At 40.6% G+C, this 20,344-nt stretch overlaps 1 protein-coding gene across 3 annotated transcripts in view; it reads left to right on the top strand.

The window, feature by feature from the left end:
• The window catches only part of LOC145398647 (guanylate kinase), a 97,736-nt gene extending 78,160 nt beyond the window's left edge, over positions 1-19,576 (top strand). For all 3 annotated transcript variants that reach the window (XM_080271453.1, XM_080271451.1, XM_080271452.1), the window contains 2 exons: positions 1,132-1,283; positions 17,603-19,576. In XM_080271453.1, the coding sequence (XP_080127579.1) occupies positions 1,132-1,283; positions 17,603-17,806 (356 nt within the window). In that variant the 3' untranslated portion in view covers positions 17,807-19,576. The remainder of the gene's footprint in view (positions 1-1,131; positions 1,284-17,602) is intronic.
• Positions 19,577-20,344: the final 768 nt, after the last annotated feature.

The following is a 20,344-nucleotide window of genomic DNA, read 5'->3' as shown; positions in this document are numbered from 1 at the left end:
AAACCACTTAGTTACTTACCAGTAGTTGTTGGAAACTGTTGGGAAAAAATAAATCAGAGATGTGAAATAAGATTTGTAATAGTGTTCTAGGAATCCCCATTTAGAGATTGGGAATAGTGTAGCTGATGTTTTTTTTATGGACTGGAAACCACACCAGCTAGTTATTCACTAATAGTTGCTGGAAACTATTGGGAAAAAAAAACTTAGAGATGTCAAATAAAATTTTAACTGTTAAGTCACAGATTGAAATTTATGTACTTGTTGCTGAATGTTTCCTGCCTAAGAGTGATAATTGTGTGGCTAGTTCCCGAGCTTGTAGTCATATTTCACTCTGCAGTATCTCCCAGGGTGGGTGGTGTCTACCCCTCTACTTCTTAATATCAGGGAATTAAAGATTGCACAGCAGTCAGTGAGTGCCTGGTTGTTGTGTTGTTACTTGGTTGTGTCTCTGTTCCTGCACTTATGACTTGGCTGTCATGTTATTCTGTGATTTTGAGCACTAGTGAAGTCATTTGAAGGACTGGCACATTTGAGAAATAAAAGATCAACTATTATTTTCATTTCTATTATTATTATTATTATTATTCATTATTATTATTATTATTATTATTATTATTATTATTTTGTGGTAGATGGGGGCGCTCACCATCCACTTATTTGATGTAAAGCTGCTCTTAGGTGTCTGCCCTTTCCTCTCCTCCGTCTTTATTTCCTTCCTCTTCTGTCTTTCTTTCCTTCATTCTTTCCTCTCCCTCCTGCCTGTGGGTGACTCTACACTGAGTGACAAGCCAAATGGTTTCATGTACACCAGAAACCATTTACTACGCTGGGTGGTAACCATATAACCAAATTATGGCGCCTGGTGGTTTGGTGGGTAATTACGGCGCTCCAATCGGATTGAGCCGGTGAAGGTTTATATCCAAGGGGTGGTTGGGGTTTATTTCTCACGTAATGCCACTCAGGGATGAGTGAGGCTGCTCAATCCCATCATAAATGTCAGGACCAACTTGCCTAGCCCCGGGCTTCTACGCTCCTCATGGGGCGACGTAGGATTGGATGATGGATTATTATTATTATTATTATTATTATTATATTATTATTATTATTATTAATGTTGGTGTTCTTTTCTAGCTAACTTGTATGGGACCAGCAAGAAGGCAGTAAAGGATGTGCTAAGCCAAGGAAAGATCTGCATACTAGACATTGACATGCAGGGGGTTATACAAGTGAAGAACACTGACCTGCAGGCCCAGTGTGTTTTCATCAGGCCACCCTCCATGGAGGTCAGAATAATTTTTAGTTTAGTTCAGTAACTTAACACATTATGTACTTTTTTTTTAAACTCAGGTAATTACAGTATATATTCAGTTGAGGAATGAGATTTCTTTGTTATATAGGTACCCTTTCTAGGCTGTATTATTCAACTTAGAAGACACTTCCACTTCTGAAGGGAATTTGTTATATTGGTTATCAAGTACCTGTGGGTGACTCAGCACGGAGTGACAAGCCGAATGGTTTCCTGTACACCTGGAAACCATTTACTATGCTGGGTGGTAACCACATAATCAAATTATGGTGCTTGGTGGTTTAGTGGGTAATTATGGCGCTCCAATCGGATTGAGCCGGTGAAGGTTTATATCTAAGTTGTGGTTGGAGTTATTGTTTATGTAATGCCACTCAGGGATGAGTGAGGCTGGTCACTCTCATCTTAAATGTCAGGACCAACTTGCCTAGCCCCGGGCTTCTACGTTTCTCATGGGGCGATGGATGGTTATCAAGTGAAGTATAGTACACTGGACTGTATCAGACTAATTGGAAGAAGTCTCAGTCAGAAAAAAAACAGTCTGATACTGTATAAGTAAGCCTTCATACTATTAGAACTTTTTTGGATATACTGAACTGATTTTTTACTACAGTCCAGTACATCTGAGGAAAATTGCTGCTATAAAGTACAGTGTGTGTGTACAATAATAATGCTGGACATAATGCAGTAGTAGTGTACAAGATGCACTGAGAAATGTGGTTGCCTGTAAATGAAGCTAGATGTTCATGTAAAACCCACTTAAATCTAAAGGTAAGCATTGGTAATGGTTACTTCAGATGACACTCTTCACTTAAATCAGGCTGAGTTTGGTGTACCAAAGGTGTATTGTACAATACTGTATATTGTATAAGTGGTTGGGGAATGGCTGGAAGAAGAAAAATAAAAAGGGAAGAAGGAGTCAATTAGGATGGAAGTGGGAAGACACTGGTGAAGTCAAACTGGGGAAAGCACTAGAAATTGAAGTGTATGGTGAACTGCTGAAATATGGGGGAGAGATAGTGACTGACTGGCTATGGAAGCTATACAGATTGACTTGGTAGGAGGGTAAGGTTCCAGAGGACTGAAGTTAATAATGTTAATTCTCTTGTACAAAGGAAAAATGTGAGGCAGTCATAGGGGTATTTGTGTTCTCAATGTAATAGGAAAGATGTGTGGTAGAATACTTGTCAGTAGAGTTAGGGAGACCAGGGAAGTAGCTGGAGAGAAACAGTGGGGTTTTAGTAAGGGGAGAGAGAGTGTAGAGTAGACCAGATATTTGTTCTAAGTTATTTTTACTGGAGAAATATTTAGAGAGGGGAAAGAAGTATGCTGCCATCGCTGATCTTGAGAAAGTATATGACAGAGTAATAGATAAGGAATATGGAAGGTCCTGTAAATGGAGAATTATTGAATGCTGTCAAGAATATGTATGAGTCCTCAGGAGCCACAGTGGGTGTGGAAAATGAACTGAGCAAGTTTTTTTATTTAGATGTTGGATCCAAAACAGGGATGTGTCATGTCTCCATGACTGTTCATTATACTGTATAAAGACTGCCACAAGAGATGTACAGAGTAGGTCAGTAGATTTTATAGTATATAGAATGAGCAGTGTAACATAGTGGAGTGACACATGGACCCTTTTAGGAGGACACAAGTCAAGAGTGAGAAGAATGGAAACCAGATGAGAGGAGCATGTGGTGTTCGTTGAGTCTCTGACAAATGACTAAGTGAAGGTGCATTGTGGTGTTGATGTGGATGTGTTGGAAAGCATTAGAAGTACCTTGATATTTTGTGGCCACGAGGAGAGAATGGGTAATGTAAGATTGCCTAAAAGAGTGTGAGTGAGATGGAAGGGATGGGGGAGGGGGAAACTGAGAATGAGATGGATGGAAAGGTGGAGTGGAGAGGTGTATGCTTGGTGGGGGATGAGTTGGAGAAAGGGCAGCATGATAGCAGGTGACAGGATGACATGGAAGCAGTTTTGTTTGTGACCATCTCTTCTGTGATTTAGGTTTCTGGCTGTAGATAAATAATGTCATAGGGAAAATAAGTTTGGGACGATACCCCTCTATAACTTGACCCTCATATTCCTGCCAAATCCAATTTCCACTCACCTTTTTTTTGGACAGAAGTTATGTCAAGGGATCCAGCACATTTTTTAAATTTCAGATGTGTTGGAGAGAGTAATAGGCACAAAGAAAAGCAGTAGCAGCAAAGAAAGATGAAAAACCTAATTATACATACATGTGCAACACCAAATTTCAGGCACCATTGGTTCCAGAGCCTTGCTGGATGAACTGTTTTGCTGGAATAACAGAGACCACATATGTCACATATAATAATTCAGCAGGGTCCAATGGATGTCACATTCAGTAGATTCTCAAATTTTGCATGATTAAATTTGGACATCTTGGTTTTTGATGGCACATCAAATATCTACGAAATCTCATTTTTCCACCACAAACTCGTGGTTTTTGGTAGGTTAAGACTGGAGTTTGGGATTCAAAATGTGTCCAAGACCACGTGGTCTCTGTTTGCAAACACAGACTGACTATATAGAAATGAAAAATTACAGGGGTCTGTCAAAATATAAACTCGGGTCGTCGTAATAGATCTATCTATCTATCTATTGCCAGACGCCTTAATCCTGTTCGGGGTGGCCACAAACAAATTGCCTCCACGTCGCCCTGTCCCCCGCCATTTCACTGCCCTGCTCCCAACTCACACCCCTCTCTCTCATATACCTCTCCACCCCATCCCTCCATCTCATCCTGGGCCTCCCCCTCCACCTCACTCACATACACTCTCTTCGTCAGTCTTTCACCCTCCATCCTCTCCACATGGCCAAATCACCTCAGTGTAATCCTCGTAACACTTCCTATCACATCCACATCCACACCACAATGCTCCTTTATATCCTCATTTGTCAGCCTGTCTCTCCATGTGACTCCACAGGCTCCTCTAAACCCCTCTGTGGCCACCGGCGTCGAATGACGTTTAGCCGATCAATGGCCGCAGGCGTTGTTTAAGCGCTGCCTAAAAAACTGCAAAAATTTTGGGAAAGTGAACGAACGTTCTGAACGTCTTCACACTGACCAACACTACACTCCCATACACCTCATCAAGCAGTTCAAAGCCTGCTGCTGTGATGAGTTCGTTTTTGTTTTTAAAGGCTGCAACATGCTTGCATGTGTCGGCCTTGGTCACCTAATGGCGGCTCTCCACGCTGCACGATCCATTGCAGCCTCCCTGTTCAGTCCCTTAACCCTAAGGTCACACTGAATGACCTCGTCCCATGTCTTTCTCGGTCTACCCCTCATAACCCCACCCCCAGTATTAACACTTCTCACCTTCCTCACCCAATTATCATCCCCCATCCTCTCCACATGTCCAAACCACCTCAATCTACCTCTCCTCATCACAACACCAATACACTCCAGTCCCATCCTACCTCTCAACTCTTCCATTGTAAACCCAGCTCCTCCAGGCCTTGGACGCAGGGACGCACTGCACATCCACCTAATCATTGTCATTTCTGTACGTCTGAGCCGGCGAATGTCTTCCTTCTTCACTGCCCAGGTCTCCCTGCCATACAGCATTACACTTCTAACACATGCTGCATACAAAGACCCCTTAGCACGTAGGGAGAGCCCTCTCAATGTCAGGAGAGGCAAGAGCTCCCTGAACTTCTTCCAACCACTTCTCACCCTAGCCACAGAGCTAGCTCCAGCCCCACCTCCAGCACACAACATGTCTCCCAAATAACAAAACTCTTCCACACACTCAAGAGATTCACCAGCAAGTTCAATCCTTTCACATCTGACGATCTCCACCTGCTCACCCCGGCACGCCGTACACATAAAATCAGCATTATCTCGCAGTCTACCTCTGATACCACTACATCTCTTATGCACCCATTTATCACACACACCGCACAAGATGGAATTACTTTCCACGCCCTTGTGGCAAACTGCACATGGCCACTCTCCCTCGTCTTTGACAGTACCGCCACCAACCCTAGATATCATCACTTTTGTTTTATCTGCATTTACCCTTAAGCCCTTGTGCCTCATACCATCTCTCCACTTCCTAAACCTTTCCTCCGCCTCCCTTTCATTCTCTGCAATCAACACCAAATCATCAGCATACAACAAGTCCCACGGGAATCCGTTTCTAAAGTCACGTGAAAGGGCTTCAAGTACCATGATAAACAACATGGGACTCAGGACTGACCCCTGATGCACACCAACATTCACGGAAAACTCATCACTCAAATCTCCATTCACTCTCACCTGGGTGTGAGCACCCACATACATGGCCATAACCACCCTAACCAGCCACTCCTCCAAGCCAAGCTTTCTCATTGTCCACTTCACCACCTCTTTAGGGACTCTGTCAAAGGCCTTTTCCAAATCAACAAAAACAAAATAAAGATCCCTTCTCCTACCAATATATTTTTCCTGAAGCTGTCGAACAATGAATATGGCATCAGTGGTCCCCCTATCTGGCATAAACCCAAACTGCATCTCATCAATATTCACTCTTTCTCTAATCATACCTTCTAAAACTCTCTCCATTACCTTCATTATCTGATCTAAAAGCTTTATACCTCTATAATTTCCTCTTTCCAGGGCATCACCCTTCCCTTTAGACACATTTACAATTACACTCTTCAGCCAATCATCTGGGACAACACACTCATAAATAATCCTATTTATCAGGTCAGTGACTAAACTCACCCCTATATCGCCTGAGGCCTTCAACATTTCGGCAGTCAACCCAGACACACCTGCTGCCTTCCCCACCCTCATCCTGCCTATTGCCTCACTCACAGTAGCAGTATGAATTTTCAATTTTTTCGCTCCTAGCCATGCCTAAACAACCACAACTACACCCATTATCTCGACCCAGGCAGAACATATCATCTTTGTCCTCTCTTGCAAATCACACACAACCACTTGCTTACGATTATGAAGTAATGCAGGCACATACAAAGAAGACATGATAATAAGTGAAAAATACATTTTTGTCTTGGTATCTTTACCTATTTCCTCAGGTTTGTTGTAATGGTTTGGATCATTTGATGCAGAGCAACTTGTAGAAAACTGTGAAAACCTTTGGGAAGTGAACGAAAATCTGGGACATGAGACTGACCTTGACTTCACCCTCTCACATATCATCTGTCAGTTCACCACCTGCTGTCATGACGAGTGGATGTACGGTTTTTTCGCTCGTGGCCATGTGTAAAAACACATAGTTACATCTATTATCTCGACCCAGACAGAAAATACAATCTTTTTCCTCCCTTGCAAACACATACAACCACCCTGTTTACGAGACAGAAATATATATTGCGAAAATAACAAGGTAAAATGATAAAGATGAACGTAAAATGATAGAGAAAGATGAACATGTCATTACAGAAAAAATACGTTTTCCCCCGTCTGTAAATTTATTTATTTCTGCTTTGTATCTGTATTCGTAATAATTAGACTTCTGAAACTGCATTACGATTCTATTTTTAGCCATGCTTGTGGTGTGGGAGCTCGAAGTTGCGACTCAACCTCCACATTGCTAATTGGATCTGACCCTCCACTTTATTCTCCTGTGGCAGAGTCTAACCTTGGAGGACGTGCAGTTTTCTCATTTAGGACCGAAAATTCAACTCTTTCACTCCCTTTTCCAAGCATGGGCACAACGATAACTTAAAAATAACTCGAAACTACCATAAACATATATCAAAAAGGTGGAAAAGTATTCATAACAATTTTTTTTTTCCAGCCATTCCTAACAGATTATGTACTGAAATCATTCGGTATCATCATATCTCATATATGCACAACATTTCAGCACCATTCGTATTGTTTTGGGAGGTAAAACAAAAAATAACAACACCTGCCCAGTTGCATTGCGGCACGCCCCTGGGGGGCGATATCAGTTGCCAATATTTCTGCAACATCTGAGCTCCATTGCAAGCAATAAAATGCGTCTAGGAAGCTGGGATTTGCACTGTTAGGTGCATCTGAACTTTCTCTTCAATATCAATCAATCAATCAATCATTTCCTGTGGCACCCTCGGGGATGCATAGGGCCTCGATGAACTCACACCACCACATCCTATCTTGTGCTAACTCCTCAAGATCTCCCCAACACTCATCTCCAGCTTCCCGTCTCATTGTCCTCACCCACGTCTCTTTTGGCCTTCCTCTACCTCTCCTACCAAGTGCCACCCACCCTGGTGTACCTCGTACTATTCCCTGTCTCCTATACACATGTCCTAGCCACTTCCATCGTGAGAATCTAACATATTCATCGACCGGCTGCACTCCCGTTATTTCTCTAATTCTACTATTTGGTATCCTTTCCCACCACTTAACGCCTAATATTCTTCTAAGCGCTTTGTTTTCAATCACCAAGAATTTATTTTCCATAGTCACTGTGCTGTACCAAGACTCGTGTCCATAAATTAAGATACTCCTAACCATTACCTTATAAAGTTTTATTTTTGTATGCACAGAAAAATTGTTATTATTCCAAATATTTTTAAGCATTCCCATTGCCTGATTAGCCTTCTTTAACCTTTCCTCGAATTCAAAGTTCAAAGAACCATCCTTGGCTAAATAAGTACCTAAATACATGTATTTAAACCTATCAACTTGCTTTACAACCATACCTCCAATGACACATTCCTGCGCATTTTCCATATTCATATTAATTATTTCAGTTTTTCCACAATTAATAACCAAACCCACCTTGCGACCTTCACTCACCAAACAGTCCAACACTCTTTGCATCTCTTCTGGCCCATCACAAATCAAAACTATATCATCTGCATAATCTAAATCCAAAAGTTTCCTTTTCTCTCCCCAAAGTATACCTGCACCGGTTTCTGTTCCAACGCGTTTCATAATGTAATCAATGACCAATATAAATAGTAAAGGCGATAGAACACCACCTTGAATTACTCCGGACTTGACTTCAAACGAATCACTCAGACAACCATCAACCATCACTTTACAAAATGTGTCCTCATGCATGTTCATAATGACCCTCACAAACTCCTCTGGTATTCCATAATGTCTCATGATCTTCCCCATAGTCTCTCTCAAAACACTATCAAAAGCCTTTTCAAAATCAACAAAACAAAGACTTAACGGTACTCTCATTTCATTAACTTGCTGCATCAAATGCCTAACTATAAAGATCTGATCATTGCAACCATGTCCCTTTCTAAAACCAGCCTGTTCATCCCTCAGAAGGCAAGGAAAAAAATCAATTTTCGATACTTCAAAAAATGGCCCCGGCGTCGGCCTGGCGTGCACAGAAAATTCCGAGCCTTCGGCCACAGAGGGGTTAAATAACTCATTTCCACTGCTCTCACTCTTGACTTGTGTCCTTCCAACAACATCCAAGCTTCACTTCCATATGTTAGAGTTGGTATCATAATACTGTCATGTAGTAACTTTTTCACTTCCATGCTCACTTCCCTGTTTCTTATCATTGCTTTGAAGGAACCAGCAACCTTTCTTCCCTGCTGTACCCTTTCAGGCATTTCACCCTCCAAATCTCCATCCTTACTCATCACACTACCCAAGTACTTAAACGTACTCACATTTTCCAATTCCTCACCATCCAACCTCGCTGTACATTCACTGACTTAACCTCTCTCAAAGACCATCACTTTACTCTTCCGTACATTCACCTTTAGATTCCGTTTCTTACACACTCTCCCAAACTCATCCACCAAGTTGTGCAGCTCCCCTTCATCTTCACTCAACAATACAGTATCATCTGCAAACAACAGTACAGGGAGTTTCCAAACACTACCCTCTCTCACTACGGCCACTCCAGCATCCACTACCCTACCTTGTACCTATTTTATTACTCCATCCATGTACAGATTGAACAACCATGGAGACATGACACATCCCTGTTTCAACCCAACCTTCAAAGAGAAAAATTCACTCAGTTCACCATCCACATGCATTGCAGCCCTAGCACCATCATACATACACTTCACAGCATTCAACAACTTCCCATCTGCTCCATATATTCTTACTACTTTCCACAATCCTTGTCTATCCACCCTGTCATATGCTTTCTCCTAATCCATGAAAGCCGCATTACAACTTCTTTCCCTTCTCTAGAAATTTTTCCACTAAAGATCTGAGAATGAATATCTGATCTACACAACCTCTTCCCTTCCTAAAGCCTCCCTGTTCTTCTCCAACGAATTCCTCTGTTATTTCCCTAACTCTGTCAATAAGTATCCTTCCGTACACTTTTCCTATTAAACTAAGAAGGCAAATGCCCCTGTGATTACCACACACTTCTTTTTCCCCTTTTCCTTTGTACAAGGGAATAATTATACCTGACTTCCAATCCTCCGGAACCCTACCTTCCTCCCAGGCCAATCTGCACATCTACCACATCCATTCTACTACTGTCTCTCCCCCATGCTTCAACGTTTCACCACACACTCCGTCAATTCCTGGGGCTTTCCCCAATTTAACTTTCTTCATTGCTTCCACTTCTATCCTACTGGTTTCTTCCTGTCTTCTTACCTCCCTCCTTCTCCCAGCCATTCCCCAGCCACTTATACTTGCATCACTTCCATCCTCTATGTTCAACAATTCCTTAAAGTGTTCTCTCCATCTGCTCACTTTTTCTCCCTTCTCCACTAGTAATCTACCATTTTTATCTTTCACTCCCCTGCTAACTTCACTTCCACCCTGTCTTACTTTCTTCACCTCTTTCCAGAACATTTTCTTACAGTCCCTTCACTTTACACTCAGATTCCTTCCAAATTCCTCATCCACTCTCATCTTGCTCTCTCTTACTAATCTTTTCACCTCTCTCTTTCTTTCTACATATAACTCTCTCTTCTGCCTCTCAACTTCTTCCACGCCCCTATTTCTCATCCATTCATTGTATGCTTTCTTTTTTTTTGTCACAGCCTGTCTCATCTCTTCATTCCACCACGCTGTTCCTTGCACCCCCCTCCGTCTTCTCTTCATCCCACACACCACATCACATGTGTTGAACTGGTTCTTTTTGAGAGTAATTGGGTGTACATTATAAAAGGTAGGAAATGATTCAAGTTACATTTTATAGTATTGATATTAATGTTGAAATTTTGCCATTCAAAATTAATCAATATTATAATGATCTGATTTCTGTGTGTTTGTTCGTTTGTCCTTTTGTTACCATAACACAGCAAAAACAGCACACTGTAGCTCCATTTTTGTCAGAGCAAGGTACTGCTATAATGCTCCAGTTTGAAGAATAAAACAATTTCCAGTCCATTCGAGCCACCAGTTCCCAAGTTATGACTCATTTCTTGAATTTGCGAAATGACTGCGTACATGCCTTTGGAAACTAAAAAAGTTCGCCGCACTGAGAGTATCCATGTTTTTCGCCAGCTCTGAGACCGTTTTTTTCATTTAAGTGTGTATACTGTATATAACATATATATATATATATATATATAGATAGATAGATAGATAGATAGATATAGATAGATATATATATATATATATATATATATATGAGCCTCTGTGGTACAGTGGTAGAGTGTGCATTTCGCACGCTGGTGGATGAGGGTTCGCCTCCCGCCAGAGTTGTAAAAACTTTGGGAATCGTTCACCGAGCCACTTGCTACTTTGGCGGGCATAAGGGGTGCTGTGGTTGAGCCAGTGTCGCATACTAGTATGCTTGCACCTAATCGGCTTAAGGCGGGCCGATTACACTTGGTTCACAGACTACATACACATCCAAAGCCACTACAACACTACAATTACTGTTACAAGCACTTCTCACCCTACATACAGTCTCTACCAGACAGCCTAAGCCACTGGGTAGAGATACATTGGCTTGTATCGTCCCTGCTTCGGTAGGGATAGGCCAGTCCTACAGTGGACCTCAACGGCTGATGATGATGATATATATATATATATATATATATATATATGTATATATATATATACAGCTACCGCAAATTGACTTAGGACCCCCCCCCCACAAGGTATTAAAAAACACAGAAATCATAGTATATCACAGTGTTTGTTCATGAAATGCCATTCATTAATATGAAATCATGTTTCCCTTGTTTTTCAGGACCAGTTGGATGTGTTTTGGCATGGAATCAGTTAGATCTCCAAAGTAATCGAAGGACATTTCTTTGCACCAAACATTTGTCAGTTCAGTCTTAAGGTTGTCCAAATTGGGTGTCTTCTCTGCCATGATTTCCTTCATCTTTGCCCAGTAGTTTTCAATTGGATTTAGCTCCGGACTGTTGCCAGGCCAGTCAGGGACCTCAATCCGATTATCCTGAAGCCATTTGGTCACCTTTCTTGACTTGTGACATGGAGCTGAATCGTGCACGAAAAAGTCGCACCCATGAATAGCAAAAAAGTTTTAACAAATGATCTTTAAGAAATTGAATGTACCGGCCACCATTCATCATCAAGTTCTTAGGAAGAAAGTAGAGGCCTTCCCTTCCCATTTCACCCGGGAAACACCCCCACACCATTACTGATTGTGGGTGCTTAACAGTCAGCACCGTGTAAGCAGGGTCTCATTGACTATGGGAGGCAGGGTGATGAACCTTGGCAGAACACATCTGGAACACTTGAAATGTGCTTTCATCGGAAAACATAACTTTTCTCCACTTATCCAATGCCCAGTGTGCATACTTATTGGCAAACTGAATGCGCTGCATCTTCATGCGATCAATGAGAAGCAGTTTCTTGGCTGCGGTGCAGCTTGGCAAACGCAGCTCCGTCTGCATGCGGTGTTGGATAGTTCGAATTGAGACGTCTTGTAACAGCCGGTGATGCATTCTCTTCAGTTCTGCTGCTGTCAGTCGAGGATTCTTGATTGCTTCCCGCTTCAGAAGCGTATCTGTACCTCTGGAAGTCATCCTCTTCTTTCCACCGCCATGCTTGTGCTCTGGTACGACATCAGGTGGCAGGCCGCGTGCTTCAGCAAGAATCTTTGTGATGGTCGACTTTGCGGGTCCAGTACATTCATAAACCATGTTGATAGGGACAGTATTGTGCCTCCATGCAATGATACGGACCCTCTCATCCCTTGAGCAGTACTTTCCAGGCATGACAACTCAACTCTTGGAAAATAACAGGGCAAACAGTAATGCATACAAAAAAAGAGGGAGGTGCAAGCTCAGAGCGACGGTAACATATACTCCCACTCTCGCTTCTGGGCAAGCACTGACGTGCTGAGTGTTTCACTAGCTCCCGCCAACACAAGAGGAGTTGCCAGTTACTTCTTGACCAAAAAATTCACTAGGTAGAGGTGGAAACACAAAGGAAAAACTGACAACTCTCCCATAGCAGTTATGTGTGTAGGTCCTAAGTCAGTTTGTGGTGGGTGTATATACAGTATATATATATATATATATATATATATATATATATATTTATATATATATACACATACATACAGTGTAACTGCTTAGCCCCGGGCTCCTACGCTCCTCATGGGCCAATGTAGGATTGGATGATGGATGGATGGATGTACAGTATATATATATATATATATATATATATAAATATATATATATATTTTTTTTAATAACAGAACGGAGGAAGGAAAAACAAATGGGGAAAAAAAAAAAATCCATACACCAGATTACTGGTGTCCTCTGTTCATAAAATATCTGTAACAGTTGGACTTGAACAGCTGTAGGTTGAAATTTGGAGGAAAACAACTCTGGGGAAGCGAGTTCCAGAGAGATGCAGTTCGGGGAATGAAAGAATTCTGATTGGCAGAAGTTCTGCAATATGGTTGAGTGACATTCCAGTCATGAGTGCTACCAGATGCCCGTGTAGCACGAGGGAAGGCATGGAGAGGCGGCACCATGGACGCAACTTCGTCTGAGCATTTGCCAAAAAAATATCTGTAAAATAATGCAAGGGAGGCAACATTCCTTCTTACTTGCAGGGGAGGTAGTTTATATGTAATGGCAGGGTTGTTAATGATTCTAACAGCTTTATTCTGAATTTTGTCTAGTTGTCTTAATGCAACCTCTCCACAACCATTCCACAAGGGTGAGCAATATTCAAGCTGAGAGCGCACATGACTTATAAATTATAGCTAACTGCTCATCAGCGAAGAAGTTACGAACTCTGTACAATAATCCAAGTTTCTTTGAGGCGGTTTTAGCAAGTGATCTGACATGAGAGGTCCAGCTGAGGGCATTGTTAAGTGAGACACTAAGAATTTCAATACTTTTGGAGATGGGAATATTAGTAGCATTGAAGGTAATGTACGAATCTGGTAATATCTGTCTATTAGTAAACTGTATATATTTAGTTTTACTAGCATTAAAAGAGACAAGGTTGTTTTGTCCCCATTCACTGATTGTAGATAGATCTTGATTTATGGAGATGGCTGTACTGAGTTGAGAGGTAGAGATATTAGACTTTGTAAATGGATGTCTGAGTGTGAATGAACTATGTAGTGTTGAGTCATCTGCATATGAGTGAATGGGATTGTGAGTGACAGATAAGAGATCATTAATATGAACCAGAAATAGGGTTGGCGCCAGAACTGATCCCTAAGGCACGCCGGCGTTAAATGAGTGGAAATTCGAATATACATCATCTACTTTTACTCTTATTTTCCTGTCACTAAGATAAGAAGAAATCAAAGGAACAAAAGACGTTAGTCCATAGCAAGGGAGTTTGGACAGCAGGGAACGGTGCCATACTCTGTCGAAAACTTTAGAGATATCAAGAGCTACTGCATGAGTTTCTCCAAAAAGATCAATTGATTGATGGATGATACAGTAAAAGTCCAATTCTTCGGCATCCAATTCCCCGGCAAATCTGACATTTCGGCAGTTTTGAGAAATAGTCCCAGTTACGAAAATCTCTGATCGTTTGGCAGATTTTCCGATTTTTTTCGTCAGTCTTGAAATTCTCCATGAGGACCCTCTACTGCTGGGGACTTCTTCCAGCAGTAGCAGACTCCAATCAACCCCTTCTATTGTATATATGTAATTAAGGAACCTACTATAAGTTTAGGTAAGTGCATGTGAACTTGTAGGCCTACTGTACCATTACATTTATATACAGTATGTTCACCAATTTCTTTATTTTTCATATTCATGTATAGTATTGTATTCATTACAGTATTGTACAGTATCAAACAGTATACAGTACTCTCTCCAAGCACATTTGTAATGATATGAGTGGTGATGATAGTGTTCACCGAAACATATAAGGTATTGAGTGGGTAGGGTTTTTGATAATTCGGCAATTTTGATTTTTCGGCACTAGCCTGGTCCCATAGATGCCAAAAAATAGGACTTCTACTGTATGAGTTAAGAGATTGAGTATGTCAATGGTGGATCTTTCGTGGCGAAAACCATATTGTCTATCACTAATTAAGTTGTTGGATTCAAGATGTTTAACAATATGCTTATTAATTAAAGTTTCAAATACCTTACCAAGAGAAGATGTGACAGCTATTGTATATACATACATACTGTACTGTGAAGAGAATCATCTGGTGTGCCTTGCAATATAATTTTTAGCTTCCTAAACCCATCTTGTAATTTGTAATGGATCTCAGAAAGATTCTCAAAATGGCTGCATACACACCTGTGGAAACTAAGCAAATGCGCAGCACTAAAAAAAATATCCTATTTTGTGGGTGGGGGGACTTCAATGTTGCCGAAATGGTTTGGAATGACTAGAAATGTGTATTACAAACAAAATGAGCTCATGGGAAAATTTATTAAAAAAAAAAAAAAAAAGGCATAATCCTGTGCAGTTTTTGTTAGAGCTAGACTCCTCAGAATGGTTTGATAGCAATTTTGCCAGAGCTACTGCCTAATAGTCCTAAGCATACAACATTTACTTAAAATAAAAAAAATCAGATTCATTCACGCAGTTTAAAATTGCTAGAAACCATGCAAAATCAGTAATGAATATTGTTAAATCAAACTTTCATCACAACCAAGCATCCAGACTATTGAATAATCCAAATGACAAAAGAATATTCTGGTCAGCTCTCAGTTCTGTCAATAATAGCTTTAACAAGTCATTACCCATTCCCCCACTGATATCTTCAGATGGTAACACTGTAAATGACCCACATGGTAAAGCAGACATCCTCGCCAGTACATTTGCAGGAAGTTCTACCATAGAGGAAGTTGGCCAGAACGTCCCAGTACTAGAACATAACTCTCCCAAAATTATTCCCCGTAAGATATGGGCTAGATATGTAAAATACATCCTAGACAATTTACCAACCAACCAAGGTCCAGGTCCAGATGGAATTCCTCCAATTGTTTTGAAAAAGTGTTCCTCAGAACTTGCTTCTGTTCTAGCTAAATTATTCAGACTATGCATGTGTTCTTCATCATTCCCTAATTCTTGGAAAGAAGCCATTATCCACCCAATTCCAAAGAAAGGAAGTTCCTCTGACCCCTCTGATTACAGACCAATAGCTGTCACATCTTCTCTTGGTAAAATATTTGAGACTGTAATTAATAAGCACATTGTTAAACATCCTGAATCCAACATTTTAATTAGTGATAGACAGTATGGTTTTTGCCAGGAAAGATCTACTGTTGATATACTCAGTCTTCTGACCCATACCATCTATCAGTCAATTGACCAGCATGGAGAAACTCATGCAGTGGCCCTTGATATTTCCAAAGCTTTTGACAGTGTGACACCATTCCCTGCTGTCCAACTCACTTGCCATTACCTATCATCTTTTGTTTCTCTGATTTCCTCATATCTCAGTGACAGAAAGATAAGAGCAGATGATGTATATTCCAATTTCCACTCGATTAATGCTGGCATGCCACAAGGATCAATCTTAGCTCCAACCCTATTCCTGATTCATATTAATGATCTCTTATCTGTCACCCGTAGTCCCATTCACTCATATGCAGGTGACTGAACACTTCACAGTTCCTTTACACTCAAACACCCATTCAAAAAGTTTAATATTTGCATCTCATAACTCAGTACAGCAATGTCCAAAAATCAAGACTTATCTAAGATCACTGAATGGGGACAGAATAACAGTCACATTTAATGCTAGGAAAACCAAATATATACAATATCCTAATAGGTAAATATTGCCTGATTCCTCTATTACCTTCAATGCTACTAATATTCCTATCTCTAAAAGTACTGTATTGAAATTCCCGGTGTTTCACTTAACAGTGGCCTCAGCTGGACCTCTCATGTTAGATTACTTGCTAAAACTGCTTCAGAGAAACTTGGATTATTGTACTAATTCCGTAACTTCTTTACTGACAAGCAGTTAAATAAAATTTACAAGAGTTATATGTGCTCTTAGGTGAAATATTGCTCACCCTTGTGGAATGGATAAGAGGTTGCACTAAAACAACTGGACAAAATTCAGAACAAAGCAGTTAGAATTATTAATAACCCTGCTATTACAAATGAACTACCTCCCTTACAATTAAGGAATGTTGCCTCCCTTGCATTATTTTACAGATACTTTTATGGCAAATGCTCAAATGAAGTTGCATCCGTTGTGCCACCTCTCCACACCTTCCCCTGTGCTACACGGGAATCTGGTAGCGCTCATGACTGGTCTGTCACACCGTCATATTGCAGAACTTCAGCCTATCAGAATTCTTTTATTCCCCAAACTGCTTCTCTTTGGAACTTGCTTCCCCAGGAGTGGTTTCCTGCCATACTTCACCCTATGGCTGTTCAAGTCCAACTGTTGCAGATTTTTCATGAATGGAGGATACCTGTAATCTGGTGCATGGATTTTTTTTTTTTTTTTTTTTTTTTTTTTTTTTTCTGATTGTCAAAAAAAAAAAAAAAGTAGGTTATTATCATACTGAATGAGAAAAAAAAAGTTGCCATTTGTTTTTGAAGGTAATAATGTGCACCAGCAGAACTATATAATACTGTAAATAAAGATGTGCTTGTAGTTGTATATTTATCCAACAGAATATGATTTTGTGACTCATGATTGCCCCTTTCCAGAAAGTGTGGAAATGTAACTCCTGTTTTCCCATAAGGTAGCTGCATTATTGAATGTGATCCTTACCCAGTGTGCCACCTGCAGGAGATGGATCATATCTACTGTGTTGTAAGAGGGTCAACAGTAATGCATAGTAGTTATTGACAGGATTGATAGTCAGTTATACAGGGGAATTGTACTCATTCCTGCAAAAATATGTGTAGACATGAAGTGCTCAGTAGTTGTTGGTAGGGCTGAAAAATAAATGATACAATATTTTACTTAATACTGAAGCATTGTACTCTTTCCCAACAGGCTTTGAAGGAAAGATTACAAGCGCGAGGCACGGAGACAGAGGAGAGCCTGCAGCATCGTTTGAATGTAGCAGAGAAGGAAATGGCATATGGAGCTGAACAGGGGAACTTTGATCTGGTGATAGTAAATGACGATGTGGACAGAGCATATGAAGAGCTGCGGTCCTTTGTGTTGCCAGCATTAGAGGACCTCAAAAACAATTGAGTCTCATGATGTGATAAATAATTTACTGTGAAAAAAGAGTATACTTCTAACAGTAGGCATTAGAGGTGTGGTTGTAGGTAGATTTTAAAGGTACTGCATAGTATGTTTTGCTAAACACAGGCAGCAGTGGCTCAAGACCTGAAAGGTGTGATGGGTTTAAAGAGCCATGTTGTATACTTTGCTTAACATTCCATTGCTGACAATGCTACTGCATTAGCTATATTGCTGTACTTATTTTGTTGTGGACTGTATTTAATTTGCTTTTACGGTATAGATCGGTAATTTGAACTCATAATTGTTGCAAAAATTGTAATTATTTTTTAATCAGTCTTTTTAAGCCCTCGCTTTTTCCCAAGACCTCTCTGATGGGGTAGCCATGACAGTTTCCAGAATGCTTTCTCCTTTGTACATATTTTGACCCGTTAACTGCTCTTCTTACAGTTTTCTGCTGTCTCACAAATCGCTCTTTTCCTATGGAACTACTGGTCTTCTCCATCCAAGAGTGCCAGTTACCCTTCTTTTTAAAATACAAGTAATCCCTCTGTTACCCAGATGTCCATTACCCGGACAATTCGTTACGTGGACGTTGTGATTGTACTGTTCAAAACCATTATTCATACATTTTTCCATTTTATTTGGACAAAATGCATGTGTCCAGGTGGAAATTCTGGCCCTGTGAATATTTTTGTGCCTGGCTGGGCGGGAATAGCCCTAATGCGCTGCCCTGTCTAGCTGGGTAATTCACCTGGAGTCCGCAAGAAGAGACCCCCTCAGTCGTTCTCAGTTCCCGCATGGCAACAGTGTAGTGAACAGCTCCTCTCAGACAGTTGTTATGGCGACACATGTGGTGGCTTTTGTAGTTGTTCCCTACCTGCTTCAGGCCTTCCTATTCCTTGCATGCCTTTTCCTAGGGTGTATGATGATGGCCTCTTCACCAAGGAAAAAAAGAGGGTAATGTTCACTCTGGAGAAGCAGGAGATCCTGGGTAAGATTGATGCAGGATGCTTGAATTGTGAGTGTTGACGTTGATTTTATTCTAGCTTACTGTACTGTACGATGATTTTATTGTATTTTACCATAATTTGATTCCATTTTACCATTATGTTTTATGTGCCCACTGGATTTTTCTTGTGTAGCCATTTTTTTCATATTTTTATCATGTCACTGCAGGGTATGGCCCAGCCGTGGTGATTGCATGTCTGTGGTTGATGGGTCTGCTTGACCATGATAATTGCTTGGCTGTGGTTTATAGGTCTGCTTAACCAGATAGAGTAGTGTTAAACAACAGGAAGTGTTGTACAATGTACTGTAGTGGCCATTTACACCAGCTTTCAAAGTTAGGTTATGGACAATGGGGGGGCCAGGGGAGAAGTCCATTAACCAGACACAGCCATTACCTGGATATTCCTTTGGCCCTATTACATTGGATAATTGAGGGATTACTGTACAGTCTTTGTAGTCCATAAAAAACTTTCGAGACCTGTCATGTTATCTCATAAAAGTGTACAAAGCTCATCTCACTAACCACGATGCATTGTGCAGTGTTCACCAAAATACTTAAAATAGAAACTTCAGTATGAGCTTGTTTGTACAGTAAACATGCTAAGTAATTTCACTTGGCTTACTTGCTGTTATTTTAACCAAGAATACTGAGAATCTGACTGTTCGAGTCTGGTGTTAAGATCAGTTCATTTCTCTTCACCTGCCACGTCATCCCATGACACAGTAATTTATTTATAGTCATATTACCATAGAGATGCAGCAACTTGTAGCCAGTTTTATCAGTAAAACATATAATTATGGAAATCTCTTTTAGATTAATAGACTTGTGGCCCTTTGGTGGTAAGGTGTATATCACATAAGGCCTGTATTCTTGTTGAGTAAGGTGGTGCCCTGACACCTCATCCTTTCCAGTTTATTTCCACATATGGCTTTTTGATAATTTCTGATATCACATCCATGCAGTTTACGTCAGTAAGATGTGAACAATATACAGGGGAGTATTGAGGTATAGCATGCAAAATAAATTGCAAGGGATGAGGTGTAAATTCAGCCTCCTAATCCAACCAGAGTATGACATGGTGGTGGACACATGTGCTTATTCCTTTTTAATTGTCTTGAATTCCATACTTTTTAAAAATCAGACATTAGTATTGTAAGTTCCCACCAAATTTCATAAAATACTTATTGTAACTTGATGGCTCACAGTCATGAAACTGAATATTGATCAACAGCACAACAGATAAGTGCTCTGTGGCATTTGAATGGTTGATAGAAAAAAATTATATCAAGCATAGGTGTGTCAGGTTTGGGCATTGGGTGATGTAAAAAGCTTTATAGATTTTATGACAGTTAAGAGAGCCCTGCATGAGTGTCTTAATGCCGACACTCGTATAGAACAGCTGCAGGCATGGGGAGGATGGAGAATGTAAGTAACAGGGGGCATTATGGAATGGAAGAAAAAGCTATAGGAGTTGAGATGTGGAATTGCTGAGGGAATGAAGATGAATACATTCATTGAGATAGTAGGGACACATG

The sequence above is a fragment of the Coenobita brevimanus genome, chromosome 46, assembly GCF_032717465.1.
Source record: "Coenobita brevimanus isolate Jiangsu-jjx chromosome 46, ASM3271746v2, whole genome shotgun sequence".
Classification (NCBI taxonomy): Eukaryota; Metazoa; Arthropoda; class Malacostraca; order Decapoda; family Coenobitidae; genus Coenobita; species Coenobita brevimanus.
This window is presented reverse-complemented; position numbering and strand designations above follow the sequence as displayed.